The sequence below is a fragment of the Bactrocera tryoni genome, chromosome 2 (genome assembly GCF_016617805.1).
Source record: "Bactrocera tryoni isolate S06 chromosome 2, CSIRO_BtryS06_freeze2, whole genome shotgun sequence".
Classification (NCBI taxonomy): Eukaryota; Metazoa; Arthropoda; class Insecta; order Diptera; family Tephritidae; genus Bactrocera; species Bactrocera tryoni.
The window spans coordinates 69,987,454-70,012,833 of NC_052500.1; the positions used below are offsets into that span (position 1 = coordinate 69,987,454).

The following is a 25,380-nucleotide window of genomic DNA, read 5'->3' on the forward strand; positions in this document are numbered from 1 at the left end:
TCTATTCAACTATGCTAAACAAATTAATTTCGAATTAATTCAATTGTTGTGACCAGCTGTGCTGTGACGGTAGCTTAAAAGGGTTCTCAAGCTGTTCATTGCAGCAGACATACAAAAATAAGTACTAACATACTTACATACATACAGAAAAATAGCAAGAAGATATACATACATACATACAGCGAATATATACAAACATACATACATATATATACAAATATATGTATTTATTACCCGATTTGATACCTTTACTAATTATAACGAATGCTCAGTTCATTTGCAAGTCACTCTATGCATCAATTAATCGAAAGTATCGCTTACATAGGTACATACATACCAACTAATCGGCATGTCTGTCCCTATAAATAGACTGTCTATGGAAATGAAAGTGATTGTAGATGAATAATTTTAATTGTAGGGAGAATGCTTCGGTTGTTAATTGCATTAAATGTCATTATGTTTGCCTGCTAGGGTGACCTATGTAAGAGTGTCGCTCAACAACGGAAGTGCTATACATTCCTAGTTATATACACGATTTTATTTTAGAATTCTAAAATAATTTTATTAAAGAAGTTTCTGATGTTTTGCTTATCTGAACGAATTTTTAAGCAGTGTATCATTTATCTGAAATATTTAGGCGTTAAGGCCTGTAGCTATAACTTTGTATATATTCCCATTATAATGATCTTTCTGCCCATAGTAAATAAATTTGTTTACAATTCAATGCATATTTCAACAGAAATTGACATTTCGCCGCTATTTAGCTTCTTGATTAGATATGCAACACATTTAGGTATTCATTCTCTGCTGCTTTCGGAAATTACAAAAATCGGCCGTAAAGTTTAGCGTCACCTGAAGAGAAGGCTAAACGGCATCATGGAAAGCTTTTATTTACGTCTAAACTACTCTTGAAAGATAGGCAGAGTTCTTGATTGATAGCTAGCCTATTGACCATCAATAGCTACTAAATTCGAGTGAAATTCGAGCTGTTTCAATTGAAATCCCGGCGCAAACGGAATAGTTAGAAAATTTATTTTGCTTTACAACCTTTTTTATGTTCATGTGAAACTTGCAATTTTGTATTTGCAATAGAATTAGGGCTACGGATTTTCTGATTTGAACTTTTTTATGGCCGGATTTGAGCGCATGAGTAACTGAGTTGATAGTTTCTAATTCGCATCGGCTGTATGTTTTACTTTTTAACATCATTATTATTATCAAAAAAGTGGTTTAGCCTAAATGTAGACTACGTTTTATGTATGGTAAGTTAGTAGAAAATTTTAACCTAAATCTACAAAGGATAAGTTTATCTCACAATTGGGTATGAATGTAGGATATATTTTAGAAAACTTTTTGATTTTTTTAATTATAAACAAAAACATTTCATTTGAAAAATATGAAAATAGTTCCTTATAAGGTTTTTTAGTACTACAATTACCCATAAAATTCTAAAAATTAATAATTTTTGTCTATAAGAGAGATAAGAATAAATAAAAATACAAAAGAAAACCATGTAACCGAACAGTTTATACCCTTGCAACTTGCAAGAATCAAATGCCGGGAAATTCCTTCCGGTGCTTGCGAAATCATAAACAAAAAAGGAAGGTCTAAGTTTAATTGGATTTGTTCTGAGTGAATTTGGCTGTTGTAGCTTTAGTTGTCTAGGATAATATACATTAAATCGATTAGAGGACAGGCCAAGCCCATTTTTTCCCTAGCCACTGCGTTCTCCTGGAAAGTGAAGGAGTCAAAAGGAACTTCAAATAGTGTTGTATTGAAAGTAGACGTGTTTGTAGTTCAATTCCGCCCATTTTCGCTATGTAACATAGGAAAATCAAGATCGTCTCTGAGATATATGGTTTCGTCTAAAGGTGGCGTCTCCTATAAAGCTCTCTCGTATGGCGGGAAAGACAATTAAATTATGTTTTTAAAATCGAAAGAAATATCTAACAAATATTATTTTTTAACTATTCTAATAATAATACTTTTTTAAATAAATATAAAGTAACTGAAAATAAATGACAAAAATTTTATTTATTCAACAAAAGTAATTAGATTATCATTCAATTGAAAAAGTTATTAAATCTGTTAAAAAAATGAAGACCTAAAAATATTATAAATAAAATTTAATTTTGTAAAAACTAAAAATTTGTTCTGGAAAACAAAAAAAATTGCCAAAGACTTAACTAAAATTGTATTAATACTTAAAATTAATTATAATAAAACAAAAATATTTTGCAAAATATAAAAATATGTTTTTGATAAAATAAAATAATATAAATTGATAAAATATTAACTTAAAATTGTATTAAAATCTAAAAAAATGATATAAAAAAATATTTTGGCAAAAATAAAATTATATTTTTGAAAACTAAAAAAAATTGTTAAAATCTTTAATTTGTTTCAAAATCGAAAAAGGTTATAAAAAAATTATTATTATTAAAAAATAAAAATATGTTTTTTAAACTAAAAATATTGGTAAAAAATTAGCTTAAAATTGTACTAAAATCCAAAAATTTTATAAAAAAATTATTTTGTAAAAAATATGTTTTTAAAAACTAAAAAAATTTGCTTAAAAGTTAATTTAAGATTGTATTGAAATCTAAAACTTTTAAAAAAAAATTTATATTTTGAAAAATAAAAACTTTTTTTTAATCAAAAAAAATTTGGTAAAAAATAATATTTTAATGTTTTTTTTTACTTTTATTAAATTTTAAAAATATTTTAACAAAAAATTATTTTGTTAAAAATAAATCTGTTTTGAAAACTTAAAAAAATTGCTTAAAAATTACCTAAAATTGTATTAAAATCTAAAAATAATTGTAAAAAAAAATTATTTTGTAAAAAAAATAAAAAATTGTTTAAAAACTAAAAAAAAATTGCTTCAAAATTAACTTAAAAATGTATTAAAATCTAAAAATATTATAATAAAGATTTCATTTTGCAAAAAATAAAAATATGTTTTTAAAAACTAAAAAAATTTTCAAAAATAACTAACTTAGAATTGTAATAAAATCTAAAAATAATTATAAAAAGATTTATTATTTTTGTAAAAAAATAAAAATACTTATGTTTATGAAAACAAAAAAAAAAATTTTTTAAATACTTAGAATCTAAAAATAATTCTAAATAAAAATATGTTTTTGAGAATTAAAAAATTGCTAAAAAATTAACTTAAAAATGTATTAAAATTCAAAAGTTAAAAAAATATTAAGTTTTTTTTTTTTGTAAAAAGTAAAAATATGTTTTTGAAAACTTAAAAAATTTGCTAAAAAATTAACTTAAAAATCTATTAAAATTCAAAAATATTATAATAAAAATTTCATTTTGTAAAACGTAAAAATATGTTTTTGAAAACTAAAAAAAATTTGCTAAAAAATTAACTTAAAAATCTATTAAAATTCAAAAATATTATAATAAAATTTAATTTTGCAAAAACTAAAAATATGGTTTTGAAACAAAAAATTACTAAAAAATCAACTTAGAATTGTAATAAAATCTAAAAATTATAAAAAGATTTATTATTTTTGTAAAAAAGTTAAAAATATATTAATTTTTTTTTTTGTAAAAAGTAAAAATACGTTTTTGAAAACTAAAAAAAATAGCTAAAAAATTAACTTAAAAATCTATTAAAATCCAAAAATATTATAATACAAATTTCATTTTGCAAAAAATAAATATATGTTTTTAGAAACTAAAAAAATTTGGAAAAAACGTTAACTCAGAATTGTTATATAATCTAAAAAAATCATAAAATTATTTATTATTTTTGTAAAAAAATAAAAATATGTTTATGAGAACTAAAAAAATTGTTAAAAAATTAACTTAAAATTTAATAAAAGTAAAAAAATATATATTAAAAGTTTTCTTGTAAAAAATAAAAAATATGTTTTTAAAAAATAAAAAAAAAATTTCCAAAAAAATTAATTTTAAATTGTATTAAAAAATTTCAAAATATATTTGAAAGTAAAAAGATACGGTTTTAGCCATCTAAAAAATAAAAATATAAATTATTTTGTAGATTAGATTAGATTAATTGTTTCATTAACATTATAGCTATAGTATAAGTCATAAATAACTATAAATAAACATGCTTATTTGACACTTAACAACTAGTTTTTATAGTACTAATTGATTAATGGAGCCTTCAATGCTACCATAACTACCATAAATCTTATCATTCTATACAAATTGTATTTGCTTGTATATGTATATGTCTATATGTATATGTGTTATTACTTACATATATGTATATGTATACGTAGTTATGGTAACTCCCCTTCTAGCGCCGTTTACCATCATTAACACAAAAGAATAAAAGCTTCATTAATGGAGTTATTTTTGAAACTCATCTTAGCCTTAAGCTTTGTTTGCGTAAATACCAGTGCAGAGGCACATAAATATACATACATACATATGTATATGTACATATATGAATATCAAGATATTCACGTATATTGTTCCAAAGCACATGATCATTTGGAAAATACCCAAGAAGAACAACAGGCCCAATAGTCAGCAGGCATCTCCGATACAAGGTTATTTGGTAAAACCAAAACAATCAGCACAAAGGCACATACATATATGTATATATGTATATACATATGTACATATGTATATACATTATATATGAATGTACATATGTATGTAAATACAAAATTAAACATATTTTTCACTTCTATTTTTAGCTAAAAATCTGTAAGTTAATGATGTCAATTTATAAGCCAGATTGGCCTATAAAACCCTGTCATCTAGACACCAAGAGCGGGCGGCAGAGCGGCCAGGCGAACGGCTTAGTGTTTATGCTCATGTGGAGAACGAGAATTAGCGTGTATAAATACACCGCATGAATAAAGTCGGAATCCCAAAATGAAAAAATGTAAACAAACCCGCTAACTACTCACCTTTATGTGTTGTTGTTGCTGCTATTACAGTCGCTTTTGGATTCGGTGATTTTTCTTCCACACCGCTGTTGCTGATTATTTCGCGTGCATTTTTGTTGGTGGCAGTTGCTGTGGCGGCTGCATTGGCCGGTTTCAATGCGCACAACAACAACAATGTTGTGCCGAGTAGCAGCAGTGCCAGCGGCAGCGATGTCGGCGGCAGCGTCAACGTGGACTTGCGCGCAGCGACGCGTGTTATGGCAGTGAACTCACAGCGTTGACGGCGATTGTTGGTGTGTGACATGACGTCACAATCGGTTGTGTGGATAAATGTTTGGCTATTGTTGTTGTTTTTGTTGTTGTGGCTACTGCTAACGCAGTCGGTGTTAATTTGATTTATGACACTGGCACACATTTTTGCATCTCCGATTTTTGGCGAGCGCATCCAGCGTGTGAGTCCGACTGTGTATATATATGTGTGTGTGTGTGTGCGGGTGTGAGTTACGTACGCTTTTTTCGTTCAATAATTCAATTAGCGAATATTTTTAAAATGAGCAATTAACGACAGGGTGCTTTAATAGCTTTTCTGCAATGAAGAAATTAAAAAATTTTTATAAAAAAATTGTTTGCTTGTGATATATAAATATTTGTGTAGTTATATACATATGTGCTATGTGAATTTTATTAATATTCATTTATTAATTTATAAGCATATATTTGCTATGTGACTTATTTTATTAATGTTTCTTTATTCATTTATAACCGCCATTAACCGTAATTATGTACTTATATAACTTTTGAATAAATATCTTCATAACTGTAGACATGATAATATATTTTCACTAAGTTAATTAAAAAAGAAAAATTTTTAGAAGACTAATAACTTTTAAACATTTAATAAATTCAGCTTCAATAATAAATTGTCTCGCGTCTGATTTTTATATCAACAATAAGCGTCATTGTTAACCTTGCTTAGTTATAAAATGCATAAATAACACGATTTTAGAAAAAAAACAAGAAAAAATTTTAACTTCAACTTCACCGAAGCTACAATACCCTTGATAGGTGCAGTTCTTATGACATTAAAGCGTATAAATATATTTATATCGATTATGATCGTTTAGTTTGTATGCCAGCTACATATATGCTAAAGGGGTCCGAAATGAACAATATATTCGGTGATTGTACTGATGTCTTGGAAATTAATCTACATCAAATTTAGTGAAGATATCTTCTGAACCAAAAAAGTTTTCCATACAAGAACTAGATTTTGAACGATCAGTTCGTATGGCTATAGATCTGAGTGATATCTGCTCGGAGCTTGCAGTGTTGTCTTAGACAAATCTCTATGCTAAATTTTGTGAATATAACTTGTAAAATTGTATGCTTTCCATCCAGAACTTTATATTGATCGGTCAGCTTGTACAGCAGTATTTACAGCAGTTTCTTGGAGAGAAAAGGAAGTGTGAAAAATTTCAGATCGACAGATGAACTGAGATCTCGTCACCCTGATCACTAATATACATATGTATGTATATAAATATGTACTCTATAGGGTACTTAAGGGGGTGTTCTTGTCTAGGACTTTGAAAAAATCGATTTTTTTGCATATCTTGAAAGTTTAGACTTTCAAAAATATGACCTTGAAAGGATATTTCAAAATTCGACTTATTTTCGGAGATACAGCCGATTTTGTGACGTGGCGTCCGTGTTCACTAGAATGGTCTCCTACACTTCAAACGCGTTTTTCTCAAAACTGACTTTTTCGGAACAGTACCCACGATTTCTCAGGTTCTACTGTACCGATTTACTTGAAATTTTTATGGAGTCTTCTTTATAGGCTTGTCTATGGTTGGAACTAGCCCCATCCCCAAATTTTTATTTTTATTGTTTTTAAAAAATTCGAAATAGTCAGAAAAAGTGATCCAAAAAAACTTTTTTTTCAGGCAGTCGCCATTTTGTGAAAAAATTTTTTTCCCACTTTTCCGTAGTTCCGGCCATTGCCACATTATTGTAGATTAATAATTTTCTTTTTTTGTTTTCAGATAACTAGGAGGGTTGAAATCATGGGTATGGTCACGTGGAAATTTTAAGAGACCCCCCACCTCGTCAGCTCATAATTTTTGATATTTTTTACTTATTTTAGTTTTTAATTTTTTTTGTACTCTTCTAAAATTAACAAATAACTAATAAAAAAATGGATACTAAAAATATTAATTGCTTTTTTTTTACAACACTTTAAATATTACCTGAAATTCATGCTTCTAGACCAGAATACCCCCTTAATGTACCATGTTCAGGGTACAAATAATCTTGCTTAAAAATCCTTATTTGCACCATTTATGATGAATTTTTTAGTCTTAGTAAATGCTTTTAGATAAAAATAAAAATAATTTTCATTTTCCTTGCAGATAGCAGTTTTTTAATAATTAAAAATTTTGATAGGTGGCAACGCCTTGTCCAAAAAATTCGTAATGAGCTACTGTCGCAGATAATTCTCTCATTATTTGTTTAAATATCTTAAATTTATTAGTTTAAACATTTATACTTTTTAGGTAGGTGGCAACACTGTGCAAAGTAAATTCCAAATGAAGTACTGCCGATGATAATTCTCTCAATATCTTCCTAAATATCTTAAAATTCGCTCATTTCTTGTAATATTTCACTCAGTTTTACTACTTTCAAACAGTTGGCAACTCTATTATTTAGTATGTATTTGTGTTAAAGACTATCCAATAGTTTCCGCAGAATTTTCTTTTAATGTCGTTCAACTGATAATGAAAATTTACAATATATTTGAAAGCTATAGTTTTTTAAGTAGTTGGCAACTCTATTCGAAAGTATATTTTATGTTAAGATATATAATATTTAACAGAAGTAACTGATACTAACGAGAGTTCATAAATTGAGTGAGAAAAAAGTCAAAAAAGTGGGAGAAATTCTTTGGAAAGGTCTTGAGAATTAAAAAAAAAATTAGTATCTAGTTTTAAGTTTTAGTTTTATGTTTTTGAAGAAAACCTAATTTCCAATAAAAAAAAAAAATTTACTAATAATGAAACATTAAAAAATCGAAAAATATTTTTAGAACTTCAAATACTCTCTGGACCATGATGTGGTATTTCACGATGTGTTAATTTTATATGGAAATGGCAACTCTACGCGAAATATTTAATATGTCATATCAAAGACTCCGTGTGTTATTTCCCGATGTGTAATTCTTTTATACAGATGACAACTCTACGTTAAATATTTAATATTTCCTCTTCTTCATTGCTAGGACTTTCTGAATACTTCTTCTTTACTTGTGTAGAACACGCTTACGCGGTTATATCTTAAAGAAGAAAACAGCTTCGGCTGAATATTGAATACTTACCGGAAGGAAATTGCTACTAGAGGGTTAGTCAAAGAAATTACTGACAAAAATCTCAAAATTTAAAAAATGCGATAAAGTCTTTGAAGTTGGAACTCTTCTCGTAATTGAAGATTTTCCTTCTCCCAAAGGTTTTATTTTTATTTTTATATTTGTATAGGTGGCAACTTTGCTTGAAAATATATTTAAATGAAGCCTCTTCGAATAGTTTTCAATCGGTTTGTGTTTCCACAAGTTTTTTTTTTTAATTTTTAGATTTTTGTAGGTGGCAACTTTGCTTGAATATATATTTAAATGAAGCTCTTCGAATAGTTTTCGATCGGTATGTGTTTCAAACTATAATAAAACTACATATTGCTGAAAATTGCTCTAAATATATTAAAATGAAAGGTTACGCGAACATTTTTGACCGATTTGGGTTCTAAACTATATAAAATATAGCTACAGAGAGGTGAGATTTTTTGATTTGGGTTCCACACTATAATATAGCTATAGATAGGTAATCTGCCTTGAATATATATGAAAATGAAACATTTTTCTACCGATTTGGATTACAAACTACAATATAACTACAGATACATGACAACTCAGCCCCAAAGCCTTTTAAAATGAAAGATTACTCGAACAATTTGCGACTTATTGCAGTTCCAATCTATAAAATGAGCATAAAAAAGTGGCAACTCTGTGCCAAAATATATCCGAACGAAAGCCTCCTCGAACAATTAGCGACAAGTTGAGGTTTTAAGCTATAATACCTTAAACTTTTACTTCTTAAGAGAGTTTAAAACGCATCAATGATAAAGCTTCGTCATTATTATGGTGCCAATGAGGCACACTTTCTTAAGATATCAGACTGTAAATATGCGTGACTAGATAAGAACACACTCAACCGCAAAAAGTGCACCTCAAACCACACTGCTTACGGCTAGTTATTAAGAGCCTTATGAAATAACTTATATCACTCAGTTCATGAGTGAGTAAATTGACTGACTGCCTTTTAACGGCTTAAATGGCTTCGGTCATAAAAAGATCTTAATCGGTTTCTTTATTTAAAGTGGCAACTATGCAGGTTTAAACAAGCACGTATCTACCTAAAATAACTTGTTGACACAAGTTGTTGTTATTGTTGTAGTTTGTTTTACTAATTTTACGCTTGTCAAAAGTGTGAAATCCGTAATTAAGTAATAAATAAGCTGTAAACGAATTTAGCGAACAAGTTGAAAGCAAGCACGAACAAACGAAATTTACAAAAAATACACACATACAAAAGTAAATAACAAACAACCGAAAAGTCGAAAGAGAAAGGTAAATATGCAAATATGAATGACCTTGTCACGAAATGCAAAACAATTGATTTGAAACAATTCATTTTGAAGTGTTTAAAGAAAGTTGTAGATGATTTATTTTCATGATGTGTTGGAGTGACGGGTCTAAAAGTAGTGAAATCGTGACTTATTATGATTTTTCATATTGATAAATGAGTCGTTGGCATAAAAATGGTGGTATTGCTGGTAGGTAACTGGTAGTATAACCGGTAGCTACGGAAATTGATGAGAAATTAGGAAAAAATTGTAGTGAATTTAAAACTAATTTAGTGTAAGTTTGTCACTGAAGTAAGTCACTTCAGGCCATTAGTAGACACTTAAGTGCATTTTTAGTTGACATAAGTTCATTTCAAAGCGTTTGTAAGCATTATATGTGCTTTGGTTTTAGAGTGCTTAGAAATGTTTTACTATACTTTCTCTTTTAGTGCTGATAGCTGTCGAGAAACTTGATCTAGACTGCTTCATTGATACTGCCTTAAAAATTATGCTACTGGTTTATAATAAGTTTCTTTTAACTTAAGCTTTCTCATATTCCCTTCCAAAAAATCAGAGACGAGTTAAAAATGGGCGAAGTGGTGAAGTGCGCAGGGATACGCATCTTTACGGATGACTCAAAACTAGCTAATCGAGTGGGAGGTGGTGTCTTTTCAGCAAAATTAAATACCAAAATCGCCTTCCGTCTAGCAGATCACTGCAATGTCTTCCAGAGATCACAGCAATTAAATAAAGATTTCTTGTTCTGACAAGGTGTGAGCTCACAATAAAAAATATACTTAAATATAGTATACAGATAGCCATGTGGCTTTGAAATCACTAAAGTCTCGTACCGTTTTATCAAAGTTAGTTCACTAATAATGCGTTGATATCTTAGTGGATCAAACATCATATTTCACGATGAACTTGCTTTGAGTTCCAGATCAAGGTGATACCTTGGTAACTCTGTAGCTAACGAGCTAGTCAGAGAAAGGGAATTTATACGCCTGTGGCTACTTGTAATCTACAAACTTGTTATTAATATAAGTAGCTGAGTCTCGTTGGATTAAAAATCCCTCACTTGCTCAACAAGCAAGCGAACGTGGTGTGAATGGAATATGGGCCGAACAAGCCGACTAATAAAATTTAAAAGGACTCAAGAAGTGCTCATTATCTAATTGGCAGACATGTCATCAAACAAGGAACACCATTTAATGACTATTGTAGAAGCTGTCAGGTCAAAAAAGGTCAAAACACTATCTTCTATGTAATTGCAAGGCTTTCTATAGAAAATTATCGCCATCATCGGTCGAGGGACTCTTAACGATCTTTCGGAGGTTTGCGCAGATAAAAAATTTAGCCACATAACAGTTCTCATAAACCCCCAATAGAAAAACTAACTGACTAAAAAAAAAACTGAAAATTTTCCCGATACTGCCGAACTGTTCTATTTGAAACTTCACACTTTCTCTTACATACATTTTTCAGATTAGTGATGGAAGGAATAAAATTTTTGATAATAATTTAAATTTTTACGCCACTAAGAATATTTTCCACAAAGAAAGGTTTTTTCGCAATTCGTCATTTTATCACAATTCTAATTTTTTACTATTCCGTCGGTTATTACCTGTAGCCATCTATAGTTATAATAGCTGTTTGGTTTTTGGATTTGAGATACTTCTAAGCAGAAAGTTTTTCCTCGCCAATAGACCCTTTCTAGTTAGAACCTACTGGAGATCGGCTACGGTATCAAGGGAGTCCAAAAATTTTCAAAGTGAATCGCTGATTATTAAAGTACATTAAGTTTCGTAAATGAGAGATTTCTTTTATGTAATATATAAGGCCTCTTCAAAACACTTCACAAAAAACGAGTATTTTCTGTGTAAAGTGTATTAGTACCAACGTTAACGAAAATTTTTAGTATTAAATTGCTGTGCTTAACGGTTTTGAACTTTGCTAATAAGTATAGACATCTACCCTTGAACGGTTTTTTGCCACTTTCCTCTCTAATGCCTTTACAGCATTTCTCAAATTCATACTGGTGTTAGATTACATTTTTGGCGCTCATAACAAACCGATTAAAGAGGGAAGGTATTATTTTTGAGATATAATGGGTAATCCAATAAAGGGTACTTTTTTCAATAGCCTTTTTAGGACAGATCACGCGTGAGTCGTGTCAAGCTGCCATGTTATTTTTAAGTAAGACCAGAAATTTTGGTATTTGAGAGACTCTTCCTAACGTCCTATCGCAACGACCTTGCTACTGTGGGCTCATATTTGGCAGTTGGTAAAATTAGTAAGGCCATTTCTCTATTAATAAAAAAAAATTCCTAACAATTTTCTTTTCTACCTTTCCTGGAATTACGCCTTCATATTACTAAAAAATTGCTAATCGTTTATTGCAGTAACAACAACGTAAGTTTGTTGTATTTTATCAGCGTCTAGCGCTTGTTTATAAATATTTATAGCATTGCGCACGTGATAAGCAATGGCTAATGCGAGACAATATTGCTGAGCCGCTTACACACGCCGACCAAAGTAGGTATATTAGTGTGACGTTTGCTTTTTTCGCTCAAAATATTTTCACGCTTGATCTCATCTCAGCGTTTTGCTGTAGTTTCCCAGCCACCGTCCGTTCCATTAGCATCACTATAAAAATCTTTAATCATTTATAATCGGAAGTCGAACCGCACGCAGAGTGCTTCCCCATTGCTGATGGTCACTAGCTAACATAGTTCAAAGTCATTGAGAATTCGAAACTATGACGTTTTTGCTAATAGTTGCTCATAAATAAATGCATACGTATTTTACATATAAACATACATAAGTATATACCATATACATACATACATATGTATGTATATACATATATTCTCAATTCAGCGGCCGGCAAATCTGCACTTTAGTTATTGTATAGTTTGTTAAATTAGTTTGTTTTTCGAAAAATTTTTTTATTATACTAAAATGCATATCTTTAAATAAACTAATACATATTAATTTATGCATTTGTAAGACTAGGCAAATAAAGCGATTTTATTAGACAAGTTTGCATATGAACTTATGACAAGCACTGTCATAAAGATTGCCGAAGTTCAAGCGAAAGTTATGAAACTAACGTGAGTGTAAGATTACTTAGTGAATATTACAACGTGATAAGCTATTTAGGTAATATTATTTATTTTCATTTGTTGTATTGTTCATATTACCGAGAATATCCTAATACTACCGAGAATTGCGAATTTCAAGTATTAGATACTAAATTCAAGTATAGTAATATCCAAGTATATATTGCGTATATGAAAACTCTCAGAAGTCGTGTGATGATACTTGTCTATCAAGATATAAGTTTTGCACAGTCCATAATACTTAGCATATCTCGGTAGTATACCGAGAATTGAAAATTTTAAGTACTATATAGTTGTATATTGTATAGTACTTCAGTACCCGGAAGTCTTCCGAAGTTGGCTGATGACGCTTGTCTGTCATGATATATTTTTTGAATAATCTGTAGTATTCAAGCCTATATTGCATATGTAGAAATTCTTAGTTGACTGATGATACTTGTCTATCATTGATAGTTTTGAACAGTCCATATTACTAAGAATATCCTAATACTACCGAGAATTGGAAATTTGAAGTACTAAATACTTATAGTATTTGACACTTGTGGATACTTGAGTGCCCGGAATGCTGATGATACTTGTCTGTGATGATATATTTTTTGAACAGTGTTTGAGATTATTCTGACCTTTCATAAAAATTCAAATTTTTAGGTCTCGACTCAAATAAGCATCAGGTTAACGTCCGGTGTTTAATGATTGATTTTTTAATATTATTGCCAGTTTCAAAGTAATTGCATGCCAATTCTCATTAAGGGTTGAATTGAATTGAATTGAACTTTTTTGTTGTCTTATTAAATTGTACAACACCTCTAGAATATTGTGCTAAATTCAAGTTGATCCGAGTAATAGTTTCGGTGAAACAGTCTTGAGAACTTGTGCGCTCGGTGCTAGCTAAACTAAGTGCGCCGTCTTTAAACGAGTTTTTCTTGAAACTATGTTTTTGAAGTCGGTTGTCAAGATGTCTCCGGAACTACTCAACCGATCTTCATAAAATATTCCCAAAATTGTAAGGAGAAATACTTCCGACGTAAGTTTTTTTGGTTGCAAATAAATCCTGGTCGGTTCGTGAGATCAAAAGCTTACAGCTTTGCAAAAATGTTTCATATTATCATTACTTCTATAAAGCACCATCTCTCTCTTGACTCTTCCTTTGAAAAAAATTTTATGGCAGTCGGGTTCTATAGGCACGATTTTTTATGAAGTCTTTACTTCCTTTGGCTCATGACGTCATGAATCAATGTAATTCACTGTCAAATGTTATCCAAGAAGGGTAACGGAACAAAATTGGCGTAATTTCTATTACCTATCAATCAGCTGGGAATTGACGAATCGAACATTTCATAGACCCTCAGAGCATGAAATACTCCCATCGCATGCAATTTTTTCTACACTTAACTGTGACTAAAATTTAAATCCATTACTCACATTCAAACTAAATACTGACCACTTAATTATAGTGCGACGAACTTAAACCTCCAATGCATAATTCACAGAATCTGTGCACTAGCTAGGTAATAGGTGCGTTTAACCGCATTTCTGATTTTAGAACTTGTGAAATAATTAGACGTACGCAATTCATGGGATTTTGTTTTCCTTTTTTAGGTAAACTCAAAGTTGGTTAGCCAGTCACGCGCTCGAACAGCTTGTGCTCGTGCGACTTGCCACATATGGACAAAACTCACTTACGCAACCGCAAGTATGTACATACGTAAGTGGAAGTAACAGAACCACCGAAGATCCGTAACTGGGGCATGGCAACCACTTTACAACACTATTAGCAACTTGTTGTTGTAAATTTTGTACGCTAGCTGTCCGTTAGCGCTGGCCGGACCAGCTCAACGCTCTTTAAATTGGCCAAGATGCAAATGACGATTTTTAATTGGTAATGTTGGCGCATAGCGAGCGGCACAGTGTTGTGGCATTATTGAAATTTGGAACAAAATTCGGAAAAAATTTATGTGGGTTTTTTAAAAAATATTTGGATATGACAAAGTAAATGAAATAGTATAAAGACATGAAAGCGGTTTTAAGAAAACTTAAGCAGGATTTGTTTTTTTATGTTGCCACCTGTATTGATTTTTTTCTACCATTAATTAGACAAATAAAATAATACATTATAAAGGGACTAAAGTGATTTTAAAATAATTTTCGATGCATGTACATTTTTTTTTTAATGTTGCCACCTGTCTAGATTTTTTTTTGTAAACTTTTCTGCCATTATTTGGACACAATAAATAAATAAATCAATATCTCAAAGAGACAAAAGAGGTTTTAAAATAATTTTTGCAGCAAGTTTGTTTAGAAATGTTGCCACCGGTCTAGAAATTTGGTTTTTTTTTCTACCATGAATTATATAAAATAAAGTAAAAAATAGAAAGACACTAAAGAGGTTTTAAAATAATTTTTTTTTTAAATGTTGCCATCTGTTTAGAAAATTATAATTAAAAATATTGAAATTAAATTTTTCAAACATTAAACAGACAAAATACATTAAATAGAATATTTATTTAATACAAGATTAAAATGAAAATTTTGTTTTGTTGCCACATCTCTAGAAACTTTTTGATTACATTTTAATTTAAATTTCTTCCACAAATTAGCCAAAAAAATAAATTAAATATTATTAAGAGATTAAAGAGGTTTTGAAAAAAATTTTGTAGAAAATTGTTTTAGAAATGTTGCCATATGTCTGGAAAATTTTCGATTTTTAAATAATGTTTCGAACCATTAATTAGACAAAATACATCCAATATTAAAAAGAGGCTGAAGGGGTTTTAAAATAATTCTGTTGGAACATTTTTAGATACATATATTGCCACCTGTTTAGAAACTGTTTGTACGTAGTACATTTTTCTAATATTCATTTGAGAAACTAAATTAAATATTATAAAGTGGTTAAAGAAGGTTTAAAATAATTTCTTTAGGAAATTTTGTTTATAAATGTTGCCACTAGTCTAGAAACTTTTTGTTTAAATTTTGCTATCATTAATTTGACAAAATAAATTGAATATTAATAAAATACTAAATAAGTTTTAAATAAAATCGTTGGAAAATTTTTGTAAATGTTGCCACCTGCTTAGGAAATTTTGTATAAATTTTTCTACTATTCATTTGTGAAAATTTAAATGTAAAAATGTAAATTTCGTATTAAAAAAATGTTAAGGAAGATTTAAAATAAGTTTTTTGGAAAATCTTTTAGAAATGTTGCCATCTGTTTAGAATTTTTTTTTTAATTTTTCTGCCACTAATTATACAAAATAATTTAATATTATAAATAGATTAAAAATGTTTTAAAATGATTATCAATTTTTTTTTAAGTTGCCACCGGTCTGGTATTTTTGTATATTTTTTTGGCTTTTTTTGTTGTATGAATTTTATTTATTATTTTGATAATAATAATTATATTAAACTCAATTTATTTGTGTTGTTTTTGTAAATTTTCATTCCAACTTTTATTTTATGAGCATATTTGCTCATCTTCAGCCCACTGTGCAACGCTTTACTATCGATACAGGTATGCATCGCCCGTCAGCTGTGTTAAGTCCACTAATTAATCAGCTGGCAATAACTCGGCAAGTAAGCCAGCCGTAATAGCATTAAATTATGCACACACTTATAAATTACCAAACACAACAAATAAAAAAAAAAAATAAAACAGAAAATAAAAGTATATAAATAAAAGGCCGCCAATAAAACAGTGACAAAGTCGAAATTATAAAATAGTCCACAAATCATTTTCGATTGTTTTGGGATGATTTGGTTTGTTTACTTTTGAGTTATGTAGTCGGTATTTGTGACTTTTGGGCACATACTTTTAATTACTTATATATGTACGTATGATATATAAACATATGTATATACAAACATGCCTTTAGTTGCTGTTGTCGTCAAGTTATGCAACTTGCTCGGAATTTGCCGGCACTCAAAAAACCCCAAAAAAAACTTGCAGCTCTTCATCTCTTTTTGATTACTTTTGTTGTCGAATTTATTACTGAACACATAACAACAACAACAGTAATAACATAAATTGTTTATTTTGATTGTTTGTCTTGCGGCGGCTTAAACTATGATTTCTAGCTTGTTAATTGTCGACCATTACTTGCTGTTGTTGATCTTTGAGTGGAGATATCAAAAATTGAAAATGAAATAGGAAGCGGGCAACACACTATACATACATACATACAATATGTAGTGGCTTAAAACACATCCGTGATTTTGGGTTTTGGTTGTTTTTCGCAGTTTTGTTTAGCGTAATGTGTGTGTGTGTGCTTATTTTGAAAATAACTTCCGTAAGTCAAAGTTCCGTGAAGTCAAAGTTTGAAAATTCTAAGGCTATGTTTTGGAAATATGTAGGCGATCAGCAGATAAGCTTGTAATTTCCTTCTAATGCGAAATTGGCTGGTAATTACTGTCAATCAATCAATTTTATTAATCTTTTTTCTTTGGTGTAATTTTCGAGAAATAACCCCAAAATTGATTTTTTTATTAGGTAAAAAATCGCAGAATGAGCTCTTGTCAGGTATTGTTTCAAATTATCATTGCTATGATGCTTAATTTTAAATGGGTGCGTTCTTACGAAAATTTCTGAATTAAAATTAATTAAAATTTATTTAATTAAATAAAATCTTCGAAAATCTCTGAATAATAAAATAAATAAAATATATATTGACATAGTACCCTTTACAGCTGCATATTTTAATGCCTAAAAGAGTAAAAAACGATATTTATCTTGCATTTAAACGGTCAATATATGTGACAGCTATATGCTATAGTATTTCGATCTGAGCAATATTTTTGGTGATAGCAGCAATATCTCAAAAAATAATCTGTACCGAATTTCGTGACGATAGCTTTTGAAATAAAAAAGCTATCTATGTAAGGACTTGAGTTTGACCGATCAGTTTCAATGGCAGCTATATACTATGGTGTTCCAATCTGAACAATATTTTCGAAAATTGTAGTCATATCAGAGGTAATAATTTATGACAAATTTCGTGACGATAGCTTTTGAAATAAAAAAGCTTTCTATATAAGGACTTGAGTTTGACCGATCAATTTGTAGGGCAGCTATATGCTATGGTGTCGCGATCGGAACAATATTTTCGAAGATAGTATAAATTTCTGAAAAAATAATTTATACCGAATTTCGTGATGATAACTTTTGAAATAAAAAAGCTTTCCATATAAGGGCTTGAGTTTGACCGATCAGTTTCTATGGCAGCTGTATGCTATAGTGTTCCGATCTGAACAATATTTTCGGAAATAGTAGCTATATCTGAGATAATAATCTATACCAAATTTTGTGACGATAACTTTTGAAATAAAAAAGCTTTTAATACAAGGACTTGAGTTTGACCGATCAATTTGCTTGGCAGCTATTTCAGAAATTGTACCGACGCTTCTTATAATAATTTTTGGCAAATTTTGTGAAGATGCCTGTCAGATATACACGTTTTTTATACAAGAACTCGATTCTGATACCCTCGAATTTCAGCCTAATACTGAGGAGCTACTACTTGAAAGACAGAATCTTGCTGCATAAAACTTCTAAAGAACCATGACACTTGCAGATAACGTCAGGAGAGATCAAGGAGGCAAGGGTCAATTCAGGGCCCAGACCTCTGGATGGTCAGTTTGGTATATTAAACCTCGAACTTGCCCGACGATGCGTACCTAGTGAGCTATGCAGACGATATCTATGCCAAATTTCGTGAAGATATCTCGCCAAATAAACACCATAAAAACCATAAAAAGTCTTGATCTCGATACCTATGTACATTCTAATGGTGAGGAGCTGCCACTTGAAAGACAGAATCTTGCTGTATAAAATCTCTGACAAAGTCCCGTCAGGAGCTTTACAGGTATCAATTCTCAGCACAGACCCCTAAAAAGGCCAGTTTGGTGGATTAATCCTCCAACACCCCCGACGATACATACCTAGTGAGCTATGCAGACGATAGCGCCGCGATAATCACTGCCCGAGATACCGAAGATGTACACAGAAAGTTAAGCCAGGTGATGATTAGAGCGCAAATATGGCTTGACTTGGGAAGTCACTGCACTACCACAGAAAAAACCTAGCTGGTATTGTCAACAAAGGAGCATATTCTTATAATAATAGATATGAGGACAGAAACGGAGACTCTAAGAACACAAAAGGTTGTCAATTATTTGGTTGTAAGATTATACTCTAAGCTTATCCACTGGGCACAAATCCAACTCGTTATGAAAAAGGCGTCTAACTTTCACACTTAGCGGGCTGTTGACCAACATCAAAGAACCGGATCAAGAAAAACAGAAGTTTCTAATGTTATGGGCAGACTAATTGAAAAATTATAGTCGACTGAAGCCTCTAGAAAAGGATTTTGTTTTGCACAGCTGCACTGAGAACAGTATCGCCCTATCGTATAGTTTCAGTAGAAGTTCTATCGGTAATATGGAAACCATCAAACAATTAGCTTACTAATATTTGAAAAAAGGAAAACAAGGACATTGAAAAAACAAGGAATAAATGACATCGCCACAAAAGAGGAAATAGAACAGAGACACCAAGGTCGATGGACGACCAAGCTAATCAAAAATAGAAACAGGAAATGGATTATTACTTATGCTAAGCAGATATTATTCGGTCACAGATAATTAGACAATTTCTATGTATATAAAATGGGAAAAGCCGAAAAGTCGGCTCTTTCTTACCGTTCCGACGTGGGTTGGGTCAACGTACCATAGCCGGAACTGACCCGGGTTTCTTCTGTCAACTCTTCATAATTATGCATTTACATTAACAACAAAACGCTAATCACACGGTTGTCAAGTGCATACGCTGACAGAGCTCCACACTTTCGACGGTCTCCTGAACACTTCAAAACGCGGTAAACTGGGAGACCGTGAAAAATTACATGGAAAACCAAATACTATTAAAAAAGCGGGGCCTCTATGCAGATAATGATATCAACATACGTCTTAAGACGAGAAATATGGAATGTCACCCTGAAGAAATGCGAAAGTGTTACCAGGGTGGACAAAGGTTCCCTAGAGAAGGGTTTTTTAGTGATCTGCAAGCGGTGAAATCGGAAGAAATATTTCAAGCAAAGTACACCAAAAAATTAAATTCGGCAAGTTATTGTCTTTCTTTATTTAATATACATATTTTTAAATAAAACAGAAGATTCTACAACTTAAAAACAATTTAAAAAAAAGTAAAGAAAAATATTTTCAATTAATATTTATTTCTTTTTTGTTAAAAAACTGGTTTTTAATAATTTATATACTCATATTTTTCTATCTTTCTTGTATCTTTTTTATATGGATGGCTGACAGTGCTTTTTATTTCAACTGGAAACTTTTTAAGTAATAAAAGAATGCAAATAAGCACAGATTTCTGAATATGCATTAAATATAAATAAGACTATTATATATTGCAAACAATATATTTTAATATTATTGCTGTTTAAATTTTATATTAAATAATTATTTTTATTTTTTATGTCTAGAAAGTGAGTAGTACTCAGTAGGAAACCTCGGAGGGACTAAAAAAATATATATAAATGATCAGCATCACAAGCTGAGTCGATTTTGTCATGTTTGCCTGTCTGCCAGTCCATTAATCTGTATGTCCGTATATACTATACATAAACTAGTTCCTCGGTATTGGAGATATCGATTTGACAAAGCTGTTCATTTGTCGGAATCGATATCGGAATATAGCTGCCATACAAAATAAGCAGTCGGAATCAAGTTGTTATTCATATGTCTAGGCCATTCAGCCTTCAAGGGTTGTTCGGCCTTCAAGAGTTGTTCGAAGCAGTGGACCCTAGAGAAATTCCTTAGGTATTGGAACACTAGCCACGCAGGGCATACCACATAGTTACTTTGGGGTAGTGTTGATGTTGGACAGATCAAAAAAAAAAAAGCTCATAGGGAGCTTAGCAGCATTGTAGGGGTCATCAGAGGGCAACTATTCTAAAGATTCTAACTTCATAAAATAGGAAAAATTTATTCGGTGGAATGCAGGGAATGCGAGGAGTATTGAAAAACGCAGGAACATTATCTATACGAATGCCCAGCCTTCAGCCGGTTACTCCGATTTAAGCGACATTAGGCAGCTGTGGTGGAAAAGAATCTGGTCTGTTACCAATTCTACACAGTTGCAAGATAAAGCTTCACGAAGTTTGGCATAGGTAGGTAGGTAGGGAACGAATAATGCTTCAACTCAATGGATGAGGAGTTAAAGCAGTAGCATGTGCAGACGATGCACTGTTAATGGTTTTAGGTCTGTTTCCATCCGCAATCGATTAGGTCATAGAAAGAGCTGTATGAAGTTTAATCCTAAAAAAACGGACCGTAAACAATGGGCGATAAGTTAATACTAGTAAGGCGGAATTAATTATTTATTCACTAATAAAACCAATATAGCTCAATTCATCTTCCATCATTAGTTGGTACTAGAATTTCTCTGTCCAAAGCGACAAAATATCAGGGATCGAACTAAAACTGGGTTTTAAAACCTAACCTAGGCATCATTAGACCAATTCTTGAATACTATGTTAATCCAAACCGAGGGATCAAAAAAGGATAGCGGAGTAGAGGTTGAGATATACTCTGCTGATCCTGATATCCCTTTCTCCATCCGTCTACCAAATTTAACTCATATACAGATAGCCAGCCGGCATTGCTAGCCTTGCCGTCGCTAAAGGTAAATACAATATGATCAACAAAGGTATGAAAGCCTTAAGTTCACTGACTGTTCAACTCCACTTGTGCATAATTTGAGTTCCCGGTGAAAAATATATTTTCGATAACGAAAAAGCAGACAAGTTGTTCAAGTCAGAAGCCTTTCTAGACAAAATTGAGGCGGATACAACACTGTTACCGCTAGGAATGAACATAAGGAAGTTAAATATGCAATTTGAAGGAATAGCTCAGAACAGATGGAAATCTGTAACCAAATGCAAGTTATCGGAAAGAGTGGCGGGTGGCTGAATTTTTAAGGGTTAAAGATGGAATATCTCGATTTCGTTAACATTAAATAGCTCATAGCACATTTGGCACGTTTTAATTTACGATATTTCTTTGCTTTGGGACATTTCGAAATTTGCCCCGAAAGATTGCAAAAATTTCACAATTCTATAACGATTTTTTATTTGCTTTTTCAGACATAAAAATCACAAAAACAATAATAAATACATTTTTTACAACTTTATCGTAAAATTAAATATTTCCGTGACTAAATGAGTGCAAAGATTTTTCGCCAATCATGTGATGCTCATATAAATTACGAGTTCGTTAAGCAATATACGATTATGAACTACACATTTGTTTTTGTGTTTGGCGTTTTTTTGCCTAAATCGTTTTATTGCCTAGAGTACAGCACGAAATTTGCCATTCATACAAATGGCATTCAGCTGATGCGTACACCTTGTCGGCTAAGTAACCAAACGGTCGAAGATGGTTGCCTACACAAACTGTTATTCAAATACATATGTAGAAGTTCAAGAAGTTCAAGTGAGTGTGCAGTTGCACTGTCCCCATCAAGACTGTACATGACTACCGTTTCGCGCTGTAAAACTTATCGAAATCTTATCACTTAAATTTGTATGTCTATAATATCCGTCTTATCTCTAACATACGCAGCTTATCTTTAGCTAATTTTGATTATAAAGTAATTAGATTTTGCTTACCCTTTAGTTGGGTGAGCTGTCTTTTGAAGGCCGCGTCAAATGCTGCTTGCGCGTGAAGACACTATATTGTTTTGTTATGTTATGCTGTGTTTTTTTAGAAAAATATTTACAGGTTTATTAAAAAATTGTTTCGAAAAAGTTTTCAAAATTATTTTAAAAAATCTTGAAGTTCTTTTTAATTCCCATTTAAGAAAAACTATAAATTTTTATAGATTTTAAAATTATTTCATTTTTTTCGAAAAGAAAGTTGTTTTAAAATTTTCGAATTTTTAAAACATTTTATAATTTTATATGATTGTTTCGTAATATTTTTCTACGTTTCTAAAACTAATATTTTCAGGTTCAAAATTGTTTCGAAAAAGTTTTCAAAATTATTTTCAAAAATGCTTTAAAAAATTTTGAAATTTTCTTAAAATTCCTTTTATGGAAAAATTATTTTTTTTAAGTTTTTAAAAACTTTTCACATATTTCGAAAAGTAGTTGTTTTAAAAATTTTCAAATTTTTTTTAATACATATTAAATCATTTTCTATATTGTTTTGTATTACAAAATTTTTTCAGCTGTTTTTAACAAAACATTTTCAGGCTCAAAATTATTTTCAAGAATGTGTTAAAAAAATTTTTAAACTTTTTGAAAAAAAACTTCATTTATAGAAAAATTATGCTTTTTGTTTGATTTTAAATATACCGACTTTTTTCAAGAAGTAGTTTAAAACTTTTCGAATTTTCAAAACTTTTTTTAATTTTAAATGTTTTGGAAAAAATTTCGAAACTTTTTCGAAAAATTTTTGTTTTAAAATTTGCGAACTTTAAATTTTCATTTTAAAATTTGCGAACTTTCAATTTTTTTTTTAATTTAAATGTTTTCCGAAAAATTGTTTGTTAAAAATTTTTGAATTAAAAAAATGTTTGAAAAAAAATTCTACGTTTTAATTTTTAATTTTATTGTTATTTTTTTTGCTCTCAAACAAGGTTTAATTTTTTCAGTCACCGCTTAATATCTTGTTTCACAATTAATTTATTTTAAACTGTTTGGTTTTTCAAAAAAAAAAAATAAAATATTTTATAATCTAAATTTTTTTGTTTCAATATTATCAATTATTGAAACTTATTACACGCTTTTTCACTTTTAAACTTATTTTTTGAAATTTTGTTTAAGCTTTAAAAGTTTTGAAAGCTTAATAATTTTCAAAATTAAGATTTTTAAACTGTAGTCAATACTTTATAAATATTTTGGTACTTTTTGTACACAAACACTTATTTAGGGTTTTGTTTCTTTGTTAACAGGTCTATTAATTTTTTTTCACTTTCAAAATATTTTTTCGAAACCATGTTTTCTTATTTTGCAAAACTACAATTTTAACTTTCGTAGTTTATTTTTTTTTTTAATTATTAATTTTAAAATTTAATTTTTGAAAATTGCTTATTGTTTGTAATTATTAACTCGAAAATTTATTTTTTTAGAATTTTTTATTTTTTGTAATTTTTACCTTTAAAATTTTTTTTTTCAAATTCGTTTTCTGAATAAGTTCACAAAAAATCCTTTTCATTACACTTTTAATGTGACAGTTATTGTCTTTCCTGTTTCGCTTACTTTTTGAATTATAATTTTCAGTAAATTTTTTATTTTTATTTTTTTTGTATTGACCCGCGAACCGCGCTTGTGGCCGTTTAACAGGCAACTAAGTTTCGCTTAAAGCAGGTTCGTTGTATTTGAGGCAAAACGTCCGTCGCTTGCTTGCTGCCAATTTTTTTGTTGTTCATACTTGTTTTGCTGCTTTTCGTCTCTTAGGCGTTTTCAGCTACTTATCTGCCGATTGCCATTATGTTGTTGTGATTGCTTTTGTATTGTTTTTATTTTTATTTGCCATTTTTACTGTGTCAAACTGTAATCGCGATCGACGCACGGCAAAGATACCGGCGCGCGCGCAGTATGCGTCGCTGCTGGCAATGACGCGCGCGCAAGTGTAGCGCTGTCGCTTACGACGGCGAATTGCAACTTTGCGCGTTTGCGCTTATGAGCGCCAGATCGCTTGGTGAAAACGCGTTTGTCTGCAAGAGAGCGCGTCGCTCCGCGCTGTCTCAGTTTGCGCGCCACGCTGAGTTATGCGCTGTTGAACCTGTCAGTATGCGCACGTCAACGCGCGAAGGGCAACAGCCATCGAGCGTCACTATAAACTAAACTTAATTGAGCAGCGCTACCGGCTGCTGCTTACCAAGCGGCAACATTTTAATTATTCATTATTGTAGGTGTCATGCCAGTGCTGACGCTCCCGCACGCTCAATCTTTGCTTCGTGCTATTGCCGCTTCGCGTTATCGCGCGCTCTTTGACGGGTAAACACAGGAACTGTTTTCCCCGCTGTATCGCGTTGTCGAACAAGTTTTTTGATAAGCGTTTTGTGTTGGTGCCGGCGGCGACAGATACTAACACTCGCGTATGCAAAAAAAATGCAAATTAATCAGCGCTCTGGCAAATATGTAGTTTGTTTTTACCCAGCGTAAACGTTGCTTGGCATTTTTCCCAGCCGTTATCAGCTGGGAGACGAATTTTCAATCATGCCAATCAAGCGCGTAATATCAGCGCAAACATAGAAAAGTGTGAAATTAAAATGAGTGTGAAACGAAAAATTAATATTTCTTTTACGGAAGTATTTTTTGGTTACTTTGCCGCTCCATTTGCACGTTGGCGCTTGGCTTGCCTTCGACGCGAGTATGCGGCGCCTATGTCTCAGTGTTATTCATAGCGCGCATACCAATTGAAGTTTATCAGCGCTCCTTCAGATAAACTCCAAACAACATGATTGTAATATTCTGACTGTGTATCAGACGCATACTCATTAGTATTTACTGTGCGGTCTAAATACCACAACTTTTGCAACAACAAAGTGGAGGAAATTTTAAAAACTTTAATGTTGTACTTTTTAATTAAAAATAGCTGAGCGCTGTGAAAAGAAAAAATCTTTCATTCGAAATATTGATGAGTCCATAAAATAATATCATAAAGTTCAAGTGCTTACATTAACGGTT

The 25,380-nt window shown here is 30.8% G+C and overlaps 1 protein-coding gene across 1 annotated transcript in view; it reads right to left on the reverse strand.

Moving 5' to 3' along the window:
- Positions 1-24,013, reverse strand: part of LOC120768422 — a 40,979-nt gene extending 16,966 nt beyond the window's left edge. Inside the window, exons 1-3 of the mRNA XM_040095103.1 lie at positions 23,843-24,013; positions 22,354-22,437; positions 4,905-5,469 (exon numbers count right to left, since the gene is read on the reverse strand). Coding sequence (XP_039951037.1) covers positions 4,905-5,328 — 424 coding nt within the window. The 5' untranslated portion in view covers positions 5,329-5,469; positions 22,354-22,437; positions 23,843-24,013. The remainder of the gene's footprint in view (positions 1-4,904; positions 5,470-22,353; positions 22,438-23,842) is intronic.
- Positions 24,014-25,380: the final 1,367 nt, after the last annotated feature.